Source organism: Octodon degus, unplaced genomic scaffold (genome assembly GCF_000260255.1).
Source record: "Octodon degus isolate 3935 unplaced genomic scaffold, OctDeg1.0 scaffold00159, whole genome shotgun sequence".
Lineage (NCBI taxonomy): Eukaryota > Metazoa > Chordata > Mammalia > Rodentia > Octodontidae > Octodon > Octodon degus.
This window is the reverse complement of record NW_004524735.1, coordinates 4511325-4524037: the sequence shown is the minus strand read 5'-3', so window position 1 is coordinate 4524037 and position 12713 is coordinate 4511325. Positions and strand designations below refer to the sequence as shown.

The window sequence follows — 12713 nt, the reverse complement described above, 5'->3', positions numbered from 1 at the left end:
TTGTGTCTCTCTGGCAAGATGTTCTGCTCCTGAATCAGCTGGGTGGGTCTTGCCTCTAGCCTCTTTGCAGGGAGTTCTGCTGAAGGGTTCCGTGCTGGGCCTGCATGCAGCCTGGGTCAAATGAGGATTCCCGGGCCCCAGATTGTCTCATTCACTCATCAGGACTGTGCTCTGGGTCTATTCAGGATCCCGTGTTCCATCATCTCACTCACTCGCCGGGCCTGTGCTCTGGGTCTGTTCAGGATCCTGCGGCCTGGGTCGTCTCACTCATTCACTGGGCCTGCACTCTGGGTCTGTTCAGGATCCCGCGGCCTGGGTCGTCTCACTCACTCGCTGGGCCTGCGCTCTGGGTCTATTCAGGATCCGGAAGGCCTGGGTTGTCTCACTCACTGGCCGGGCCTGCATGTAGCACTGTCTTCTGACCTTTGTTGTAGATCTTCATTATAGTTATAACCTTAGCATGTACTGAAGTTCAGGTGCAGGTCTAAAATGTTTGGATTTATCCAGCTGTGCCTGGCTTGCATCTGGCTGCTGTGCTCAGCTCCTTCATGCTGCTGCCCTTGTTGGTGAACCTGTTGTGCCCCTGTGGCAAGATGTTCTTCTCCTGCACTAGCTGGGTGGTTCTATCCTCTATACTCTCTGCAGGGATTGTAGTTTCAGGGTTACACCCCAGGCATGTAAGCCAGGCCTGAGCTGAGCCGGGAGGGGACAACGTGAGGTAAGGGGGAGAGGCAGCTCTCCCACACATTCACTGGGTCTGGGCTAGGACTGGGTCTGGGTGTTCCTGGAAGGAGGCAGAAATTCCTACTCAGCCTGCAGGGTGAGGGATGTGCTGTGGAGTGGTGGGAGCAGTCCCAAGGGGGTGGAAGGTGGTCTCACCCACGCTTTGCCTGGGCTGGGACCCATAGTCGATCCCATGGGCGCAGGGTAGCAGGAAGCTCTCCCACACACTCACTGGACCTGGACTAGGGCTGGGGTTTCCCGGAAAGCGGCAGAAATTCCTACTCAGCCTGTGGGTTGAGAGAGGTGCTGAGTAGCGGTGGGGGCGCGTTCCAAGGGGGTAGAAAATGGTCTCACCCAAGCTGCGCCTGGGCTGGGACCTGTAGTTGGTCCTACCAGTGCAGGGTAGCTGGAATCTCTCTGACACACTCACCAGACCTGGGCTAGGACTAGGTCTGGGGGTTCCCAGAACGTGGCAGCAAGGGTATTTCTTTTTGCTATAAAACTTTGAACAGGGTTGGCGGTATAGCTCAATGGACTAAGCGCTTGCTTGGGTAAGCTCAGGGGTCAGGGTTAGATCCCTGACACTGCATGCCTTGCTGGACCCACCCTTTGGTGCACTCCCCACCTTGATTCTCTACTTGTGAATTCTTGTTTGCTTTTTAAGATCAATCTTCATCATCCTTTTCTTTGAGTTACCTTTTATAGTTACCTTTGCAGTAGTCAGAGGAGCCTGAATGTCTTAGCTCAGCAAGGATACATTTCTAGGTCATAACAGGTTGCTTGTGCTTGTCCGGTGGCCCGTTTCTCAGCCAGGCCAACAGGAAGAAGTATATAACTCTTCACTTGCACAAGGGGGAAGGTAGAAATAGAAAATACAGTAAGCCAGATCTGGCTCTGACCCTTTCACCTAGAAGTGCTAAGCCTCCACTCAGATTTCATGCTCAATCATATGGTCAGAGCTATATTAGAAAAGGGTTGCGGATTCATTTGTGCTGGGTGGAAATGGGTCATATTTTTTGGCCAGCAACAATCCAGGACAAATGTTCCCAAGACCTGACCGCTCTTGCTATATCTACCCTGTCACTCCCAGTAATTTGTTCTTCTACCCTCTTGTACAGTCAAACTAAAGACCTTAATCTTAACGTCAAGTAGATCACACTGTGATTCACCTACTCATTTCTTAGCTCAGGTGTTTGAGCACCAGCACTACAGTAATTCCTTGTTTCCCTTGGGATTCTGACTGCAGGTCAGGTCCCTGGAAGCAGCCCTGGGATGGAGACCAGCACACAGGAAGTTGTTGACTAGCTGAGTCCTGTCACCAATTTCTGGTATTTTGTCTTTATATAAGAGTTATGAGACTCTTGCCGATTGTAGGTCTCCTTTTAAGATCTCAATTACACAACAGTAACTTTTACTTACAGCCTGACACGTCTTTAACTCCAAGATCAGCCTGCTGTTATATCAGTGTGTTTTGTCAGGAAATAAATTGCCTTACTTTTCTTTTAATAAATAGATAAATGAATTTTCTAGTGACTCCATAGAGTCATTTTTATCCTTCTTTCTGTTAATTAAGAATATTAAGACATTAGTGACTATTGAAATACAGTATTTGACTAATTACCATTTTTAGTGTGTGCTCATGAAGTAAACTGTAATGAATAGGACATTGGTCTGTGAGTTCAAATCCAAAGCACAGCATATCTGAATGAGGTGATTTTGTGTCAGATGTTTAACATCTCTGAACGTCAATTTTCTAAATTTACAAGTGCTTGTGGTTTGTTCATGGATTTGCATGTGGATCAAGTTGGCCAATGCCCTCAAAGATACAGAACATCATACTCAGAACTGACCTTAGAACAAGCCAAACAAACTGGGCTCAGGAAGGTTAATGCAAGTCACTATTAAATGGCAGAAGCACAAATAGAGCTCACCTTTTCCATCTGGGAGTCCCATGCTGTAATCTGACTCTGTATCCATCATTGATAAACAGTTTTCATAAAGTGAACATAAATCGTTTTTCCAAAACAATTTCCAGAGAAAGATCCAACTTTCTGTTAAAAGTTGTAAGTTCTACTAGTTCTTATCATAAGCTTTCATGAAAGAAGAAACCCCGCCCCTCTGCCACAGAGAATAGTCGTTTTTGTAGAATCGGCCCATTGTTCTGTCACATGAGATGGATCCCCAGGCCAAAGGATGAAAGGCGCTGATTCGTACCGGAACACAGCTGCTGTCTCTGTTCACGGCACAACATAGGAAAACCTGGTGGCAGCATCATTTTGTAACAACAGGTGGATGAAAACACGTCTCAGTTCGACCTGTGAGCAGGGAAGTGCTAGATTCCCTTAGCCTTTCTCATAGATTTCCAGGTTCTGTAGATGCCCAGTAAATATTAATTGGTATGAACTCAGTGGACGTAGAACTGCTTGATTCTGAACACTTAACTACAGTGACCTCCTTGGTGAAAAATTAATAATTGATTTTGCCTTCATACTCCCAGAGTCCTTAACTGTTACATCTCACACACATTTTTCTAGAAATGCTTTCAGCTCTGGATAGGCTCCAATGGACCACTTAATTTGTGCTTAGGTTTTGGTTTTTAATATGTCTTGTTTTATCACTTGCCCTCAATGAACATTCATCTTCTGTAATTTCCTTGTAAGATGATTACACTCTGGTTCAGTTACTTGACTAAACAGATATTGGTTTTATTTTTCCATCAGATATTGATGAATGTGCAGCTAAGATGCATTATTGCCATGCCAACACTGTGTGTGTCAACCTGCCGGGGCTATATCGCTGTGACTGTGTCCCAGGATACATTCGCGTGGATGACTTCTCTTGTACAGGTGAGAGACAAGAAGCAATTCTTTCCTAACTCCTTCCTTCTCTGCACTGTATCTCTGTTACATTTACTGCCTAGTGTACAAAGACACCTTCACTTAAATAATTCTCTCACAATTTCACCCTCACATTTTGAAGGAGAACTAATAATGCAAGACATTTTTATCTGCATAATTGATTTCTACTCCCACTATTTCTGCCCGTGCATGCGTGTGTGTGTTGGGGGGGTGCGCGCGCATACATGCATGGTGTGGTTTGAAACTGAAGTCCCAGTTTCCCATGGTAACATGATGGACTTAGAGATATCAGTTCTAAAAATAGAAAGTCTCAAGCTATTTTTCATTCCATTATGATTAAGTATTTTTATGTAAAATTGTACTTTGAGAAAGATAAATAGCTACTTGTATTGAAGTAGGTAGCAAGAGTACTTGTTGGTCAGAGATTGGGCATATGGGAGCCAACCAAGATTATGTTGCTGAATATTTTCTTAATGTCACTTTCCCAGCTCTTCTCCCTCTGTCACTGTGCTTAGCATTCACCAGGTGCTCCAAGGCCACAGTCACTGGCTCTCTGTGCACAGAGTGGGTCTTCATTGGCATGTGCTTTGTAGATCCAATGCATTTGTGATCATGCGCCTGCAAGGGTGAACTTTCTATTGGTTAAGGGAGGGAGCAGATTCCAGGTCTCTCTTTGCTTGGATCAAATATATTAAAGTGCCCAGTTGGCACCCTAGAATAATCCAGTTTGGGGTTCCTTGAACCCCAGATTTCAATCATGTTGTACCTTTCCCTGACCCCTTACCCTCTCTCTGTCTTAATAGCTTTGTCATATCAAACTGCATTCTTTACTCTGAATGTTGGGCCAGTTAGTGCCTTTTTCTGAATGATCTTTGCAGAAAAACAGAAGTTTGTGGAACTATCACATTCTTTTGCCATTCACTGTTGTCTATTTCCAAGCTGCCATTCTCCAGGGAAGGGGCTGAAGAGCTTAGATGGAGCAATTTTCTGATGGCTTCCTAAGGCCAACAGTCATTTATCTCTCTTCTCTCTACTATTATTAAAATTTTCAGGACCACATGAGCTGGATTTCATGAACACAGCATGCCAAGTTCTGAGTATTTCAAGGGCTCAAATTTCTTTTGGACCAGTAAACAAACATGAAGTAAAAAGCTGTGAAGTTACAGGTGATCATTCTGTCTCTTCTTACTAGTATGTGAAGCTCATAATTTATAATAACCTCAGGAAGAGAGAAAGCTGGTGACATCCCTGTGCAATACCTCCATATCATGGGACTTGCTAAACCAGGATGAAGACCTGTTGAAGTGGCACCAATGTGCCACCCTGCTCTTGTGTCCTCGTTGAGGATGGCAGGGAAGTTTTGGTGCTTACTAAACTCCTGTTAGGGACAGTTGCTCCCTCTGGGAGTTGTGTATGGAACGGGATGGAACATGTATTCTCTGAGGAATGGGCTCCAGAATTATTTTATCAAGTAGAATGTGCTGTTTGGAATAAAAGACAACAGCATGGATATCGCTGGCAGCCTAGCACCCCTTCACTAAAATAGAATAAACCGCTGTGCAGGAGGAAAAAGTCAGCATCACACACATTTTTGTTTTGTTGTGCATGGGTGTGCATTTTTCCTGAGGGGAAAGATTAGAGAACACAAAGGTGAGAAAAATAAGGAGTGAAGCAGAGGACAGAGGGGGAGCGGTGAGAGAGCCTAAGGCTGGGCACTGGGGCAGAGCCCAGGTGGAAGGGACTGGAAGGAAGCAGAAAGGAGAGGACTTTGTCAAACAGGAATGTTTAACGTGAGGCTTCTCCACTGTTTTGCTGTCCAGCATGCCTTGTGAACCTTTTTGCTGACTCTTAGATCTGTAGTAAATTCTACTTTCTCTTAATGAGGGGTGAGCACTCCTCCACTGAAGGCAAGCGCATCAGTATGGCAGACTCCAGAAGAGGTTGGTGTGCATCTAGAACGTTGCAGTCATGCAGGGAGCCATCATAACGTAGCCCTTCTGTTGCCCCAGCCCACTGATGCACGTAGAAGGTTCTGTGGTCCCTGCCTCCTCTCAAGAATTTCAGAAATCGTCATGGAGATGCTGGGGCTCCACAGATTAGACCTTTTGAATGGCCACAAAATTGTCAAACCTACTTGCCTTCTCCTTGCCCTCGTTTCTTTTGCCCTCCACAGGAAAACTTAATTTGTCTGTGGGTATTGCCCTCACATGCTTTTGCTCACCTACCTGTCCTGCTCAAACCCCTGCAGGCCTTTGTTTACCAAGGTCACTGTGAGCTTTATTTTCCTAAATCTAATGTCTCATCTTCGCAGCCCTGAGTGGAGTATTTAACACATCGACCTCACCAAGAGTCCTCGCTTGGCTTTTGAGCATTCTCTTCCTGCTTTTCCTCTTTCTCAGTGTCTTCTCCTGCTTAGCATGTCTAGATGGACATGTCTTCCCGTGCTGACAGTTGAAAGGTGAGCGTGCCCTGGAGCTCTATCCTCCTGCTCCTGTGTACCTGTATTTCTTTTGGTACTTCCATAAATTTTTGCCTTTTGCAGGATTCCACTATTCTGAGCACCTAAATTCCTATTTCCAGCTCCAATGTGTCTCCAGAGCTTCCGAGTCATACATTCAACTTGACATCGACATATAGATGTTTAAGGAAGCATTTCATGTGCAGCATGTGTAGGACAGATCTCTTAATCTCTTTTCACACCTGCAAACATTACGTACTTAAAATGTTTCCCATATGAGCAAGCGAGACTACTACCTGCTCAGTGTAACATGGACATTCAAGGGTTCTACTGGGTTAATTTTCCTCCATGGTGGATATGTTTGATTGCTGTGTCATTAGTCTTGCTGTTTGTATTCTTCACACCATCTCCCATGTCTGCGCACTCCTCCCTCTGTCCCCTGTTACCACCTCAGGGGACATCTGCGGTGGCCTCTGCTCTAATCTGATTCCAGTGTAATCCATTCTTCACAAAATAGTCAGAGCAATCTTGAAAAAAATAGAAATCATACAAACACCTAAAACACTCCTGTATGTCTCATCACACAGGAAATCAAATCATACTTTTTAATTTTGATGTAAAACACTGACTGCTTCCCTCATTGTGCCTCTCTGTCTTTATCTTGGGTCATTTCCCTTTTTCCTCATTGTGAGCTGCTGACCCTGAGCCTTACCACTGAGCAGGTTTCTTTCTCATCAGTTCTTTGCATGCACTAGTGCCCCTTCTCAAAAGCCTTTTTGTCTTGATACTTACATGGGTGGATTTTTATTAACATTTAGATCTTAGACTAAAAGTTGCCAAAAGTGGCTGAGAGTACTCTGTTCGTCAACTTAAATAGCCACACATTTTCCCATGCCATATTACCTTGATTTTACTTCTCTAAATACAACTTATTGTTGTCACCCCCAGAGAGTATGCATTTGTAGATGCCTGTCTGTCTGTCTGTCTGTCTGTCTGTCTGTCTGTCTTCCTCATCAAACTCAGAGCCTCACTCCATGCATATTAGTCAAATCCTCTACCTTTGAGCTACATATCAGCCCCAAACTATGTCGCAGTTTTAAGTGATTTTTATCTTTCTCTTCAATAGAACATATATTCTGTGAATGAAGAAGCTTTCATCTTTCCTTTCCTGCTGTAGCGTGACTACCCAGCGCACTGTCTGTTATATAACATTCTCCTAGTATTAGCTGACTGAAACAATGCGTAAACCTAGAAGTCGATGGTGTGTGCTGGGGAGGTGGCATGGCAGTCTAAGTGCCTGCCTGGCAAGTGCAAAGTCGTGGGTTCGATCCTTAGTACCTCATGCTGGGAGTGCTGTGGCAGCCCCAAAACCAGGCATGATGGCACACATCTGTAATCCCAGTGCTGGGAGTTCAGGCTGCATAATGAGACCTTGTACCAAACAAATAATTAAATAAATAAAAAGATTAGGAAAATATAAACAAAACCAAAAGACTTTGTGAAAATTCCCTACTTTTCAGAACTTCCTTTATAAAATGTTGTCCATATCTGCCATACCTAAAGATTAGTGTGAACACTAAATTAGTAATGACATATGTCAAAATATTGAACATAACAAGTCACCCTAGGACGTTCGGCAGCAACAAACAACCTTAAATAGGAGTGACTTAATGTAACGCTCTTATTTTTGGCTATGTTATTTGTGTATCACAGCAAGAGAGATCTGATTATAATTACATCAGAGTATGAAGCCACGGATCAGTCACTCAGGTGAACAAGGTCCACCACCGCATGGAAAGCACAGCTCAGGCCCTCCGTCAAGCAGGACATGTCCTGGCCAGCAAGTGACCATTTTCCCTTGCTGCCCACTGACTAAAGTGAGTCATTAGCCCCATCCAAGCTCAGAGGGATGAAGAAAAGCTGGCCTAGTACACGTTCCCATGGAGAAACAGGAGTTTGATGTCAGAGCCAAACTGTTGACTCATCTTTTTCCATAATAGTCGAGCCCGTGGTAGGGAAGATTCCAAATAATAGTGATAACATGTAACAAATTACGTTAAGCAAAGTCCAGAAGGAGAAAGACCATTGGTTGTAAAGATGCAGTTATTATTATTGTTATTATTATTATTATTATTATTAGCAAGCTGGGGGAAGCTATTGGAATTTACTGAAGCATGTTAGCAAGTTGCGACAGGATTAGTTTAGGATTTACAGAAATCCATTAGGAAGGAGTGAGGTTCTGTGGTGCATACCTCTGATCACAGCCCTTCGGAGGCTGACCCAGGAAGATCTCAGTGAGTTTGAGGCCAGCCTGGTGTCCCTGCTGAGTTCGAGACTGGTCTCTGTACTGCGTACCAATTATCTTTCTCTTATTATGGTTTAAAATATATGTAGCTGAGTGTAATGGCGTACTTCTGATCCCAGCATTCTGGGAAGTCACACAGGGGAGCACAAGGTCAAACTTATTTTATTTTTGACATATGTCATTACTAATTAGTGTTCACACTAATCTTTAGGCATGGCAGATATGGACAACATTTTATGAATGAAGTTCTTGGCAGTCTGAGTGCCTGCCTGGCAAGTGCAAATGCTATAACCAGATCTCTCTTGCTGATCAGTGATAGACAAAATAAGAGAGTTACAATAAGTCACTCCTATTTAAGGTTGTTTGTTGCTGCAGAATGTCCTTGAGCAGCTTAGTGAGATCGTGTTTCAGATTTTAAGAAAACTAAAATTAGAACTGGCCAAATAGCTCAGTGGATTAAAGCACCTGCTTGGGCAGATGCACTGACTGGGGTTCAATCCCCGAACCCCCAGCATGCCACACTGTCCTTGACCCTGGGGTGCACTGAGATAGCAATTAAGACTGGGCGTGGTGGTGTGTGCCTATAATCCAGCTGTTGGGAGGCTGAACACAGGCGGATCACTACGAGTCCAGTCTACATGGTGAGACCCTGTAGACCCTGTACTAAATACAACAACAACAACAACAACAATAATAATAATAAACTAAAATTAAATGTCCAGGCATAGTTATGCAAGCTGTAATCCCAGTACTTGGGAGGCTGAGGCAGGTGGATTTGTAGGAGTTTAAAGCCAGGCTGGGCTACAAAGTATATACAAGGCTAGCCTGAGCTGCATAGTGAGACCCTGTCTGAAAGACAAAATAAACAAGCAAACAAATAAATAAAGCAAGTTTGAGGATGTAGCTTAGTGTAAAGTCCTAGGTTCAGTCTCTAGTACTTTAAAAAGAATTGTATCCATAGATAATAATGCTCAAGAGTTTAAAATGGAGAACAATTACATAGAATTTAAAAGTGTGGTATAATTTATTCATTACCCCTGGGGCCCAAGGGCTCCCTGACATGGTCATGTGTTATATGTGGGCTCTGTACATTTTCTGGGAAATTTTTCTTGGCTTTTGAAGGATGGAATCTTAAGCATTTGGCGTTTGACAAGATTTTAGAAGATTTTGGCTGCGAAATTAGTATGAGCTTGAATCATTTTGCCTCCTGGAAGAAATTCCTTAACTATACTTGTTCTCTTATGAATGCTGTAACTGGAAAAGCCACTGATTAGCATTTTATGATGGGGGCATGTTCCTTGCCGTAGTCTTTTGGTCAGCTAACATCTAATGATGTATCGGCCTCTACTGTTCCTTTATTCTAGTTAAACTCCTCGTGCTTTGGCTGTTGATATGATGTTATCATTAGATATGCAGGCAGGTTGAAAGGAGGGTACTTGTGATTTAGAAGAACAGCATGCAACAATAAGACAGATACTTGACAGTAATGGGTAAGCATTCATTTTTATGCCGAAAACTTCCCATCGAGGTAAGACATAAAGGGAAAAAGTGAGATAACAAACATCTCATGTGATTTCTAGCACCTCACTGGAAGGAGTTTTATATTCTTGATATTGGCATGGAGCACACCTTGAGAGAAGCAGAGATTTGAAACAGAGAAAGAAAGCTTAAGGACTTAGATAGAATAGCCCATTAATTTGACAGTTTGAGTTAATCACCTTGGAATGCAAAAGAGTAGACAATTGTTTCAATGCCTTAGAAGCAAGGTTTTGGTTCGGTGTCCAGAGTCTGACTTCTGATGGTGAAATGCAGAGTGCTTTCTAACATGAGATGCTTCAGGTTTTCTCCTGAGCAGATGCATAAGAAATGGAGCTAAACAGAGCCTTCTCCAACTTGACAGCGCAAGATCGTGCATGATCCGTTCATCGTCCTTCTTTTCTGAGCACACACCGTGTGCTTGCTGTGGGTGACTGTCTTTGTGTACTTTTCACTGTTAGTTCGCCTTAAGGAGCAAGTCATTGGACATGTACTTGGCCTCAGCAGAGGTGGTGCTGTTGTAAGGGGAAAGAAGGCCTGTGAGGGTGGCGGATGGTGAACGCAGATGCCCAGCACATGTCTACTTCCTTTTTTTCTTTTATGTATTTGGTACAGGGTCTCACTATGCAGCTCAGACTCATAGTGATCTTCCTGTTTTCAGCCTGCCCAGCACTGGGATTACAGGTGTGTGCCCCTCCCTCCTGGTCTCAGTAGTTGGCTCAGTGCAGCTGGGGGTGGAGCTGGTGCAGCAAGTGGTGCCAGGGATCAAACCCGAGTCCCTGTGTTTGCCAAAGCAGGCGCTTAGTCTGCTGAGCTATCTTGCCTGACCTTGAGCATTTCACTGTACTTGCAAAATGTCCTATTTAAAAACTTTATAGAAATAGCAATAATTGTGTTTACTAATGCTATCAACAAAGATTTATTGATGGGTCAGATAATAAAAGTCAAAGCAAACCATGTACCTTTGGATAGTTCAAAACCTGTGTAGAAGGTCTGAGGAGAGTGATGGGATGCTTGTGTTTTGTTTTGATTTCTCTAGTACTTTTCCTCTATTCATGTGAAGAAATAGTTTACTTTCCTTCCTGTCCTATTCCCCAGAGGGGATATGTGACCATGTCAAGAATCCTTAATTCAATAAGATGGGGATGGTCAATCCTTTCTTCGAGGTAGAAATAATTGAGAAATGAGAAATAGAATAAAACAGAAAATCAGACATGAGTTTATGCTTGTGATTTATTCTGAGAGATTTTAATTTCTTTGGGTTTAATTACAATTTTTAAACATGTGGGTCTGGTTTATTTCACTTAAGAGTGTGGTCTCTTAAACCCATGTAGAAGGTCTGGGGTTTAAACCCATGTAGAAGATTTTCCTTGGGTTTAATTTCCTAGGTTTCATTGTGACCTAGCTTTGAGGTATTATTCATTTAGACATACAGTTGTTTTAATTTTTATTTATTTATTTTTTATAGGTATTCAACTGCGGGCTTTGCATTACACATTGCTGTCCTTGATGTAGTTGCTCAGATTGTAGATATCAGCATACAGAGTTGGTTAAGGTCAGGATTCTGCACATTAACTGCTATTTTCAAAAAACTGATGGAAACTCTTAGTACAATTACCTCAGCTATCCTGTATGTATATTTGCATGCTTTCTCCTTGCCCTTTTTTCCTATTTTTTCTCGTTTCTCTCCTTTTTGTTGTTTAATCTTTAACTTCTGTTTCTTTTCATTTTACTGTCTGTTATACCTTTCAGGTTTTATTTCTTCTTTGGCTTTTTATACTAGGGAGGAGATACTATATTTACACATATGGATCTGGTTTATTTCACTAGAAATAAACTAGAGTACAGCCTCCAGCTGCATCCACTTACTTATGAAGGCTTCAGGATAAATACACACTTCTCAGAAGAAGAAATATACAAGAGGCAAATAAATACCTGAAAAAATGTTCCACATCACTGGCCCTTCAAGAAATACAAATTAAAACAACACTGAGATACCATCTCACCCCAGAAAGTATAGATGCTTTTCATGTGCCATGGAGTTTGGTAGTTACTGCTTTAGTACAGAACAGAAAGGGTTAGTGTATAGGAGAATATTACAAGGAATGAGAAGAGACAAACTTGTCTTTCTTTTAAAGACTAGAAAAAAATTCCCTTAATCTGTCATGAGTGACATGGAATGGGGAAGCTAATAAAAGCAAAGACTTGGATAGCACTTGGGATCAGGGTCCTGCTTTCAGAGCTGTACTGTTCAAAATGTGAGACATTGAGATAGAAGGGTGGTGGATGTGTCTGCAGGGAGATCCTGAGCCTTCCAGAGTGGCATGGATTCTGCAGTGCATGGAAGGACCTCGAAGAAAAATAGCACATCTCCATGATGGCCCGTGTGTTCCCTGGACCAGGGCAGATCACTCCCTCTCTGTCAGTGCTTCAGTTCATTGGAAATCTCCAGCACCATGATACACCCTGGTAGAAGTGGAGAATATTCTAAATGGCCAAGACATTTCCCTGGAAGAACAGGAGCTCAGAATTGTTATTCATCAAATTGAATTGAAAAAATTGTGGAAAATTATATCACTTGCTCAAATACCTTTTTCTTTCCATGTTTTTATTTTATTTTAATTATTTTTCCCTATAATTTTATTGAGAAAAAAATAGTAATGAGACAGTTTCAAACCAAATTGGTAGGACAGTTTCAAAAAAGAGTTCAGTAGTCCATAATTGTCAAATACCTTTTGATGGGGCTGTTTTGCCCATCATGTATAAAAAAGTAGAACTCAATAGAAGAAGGAAACAAGGCTTTTATAGGTAAATGGGTGCACCTAGAGACCAA

The 12713-nt window shown here is 42.7% G+C and overlaps 1 protein-coding gene across 1 annotated transcript in view; it reads left to right on the top strand.

The window, feature by feature from the left end:
- Nell1 (neural EGFL like 1) overlaps window positions 1–12713 on the top strand; it is a 990534-nt gene that overhangs the window by 536482 nt on the left and 441339 nt on the right. The window contains exon 15 of the mRNA XM_004642698.1: window positions 3444–3569. Within this exon, the coding sequence (XP_004642755.1) occupies window positions 3444–3569 (126 nt within the window). The remainder of the gene's footprint in view (window positions 1–3443; window positions 3570–12713) is intronic.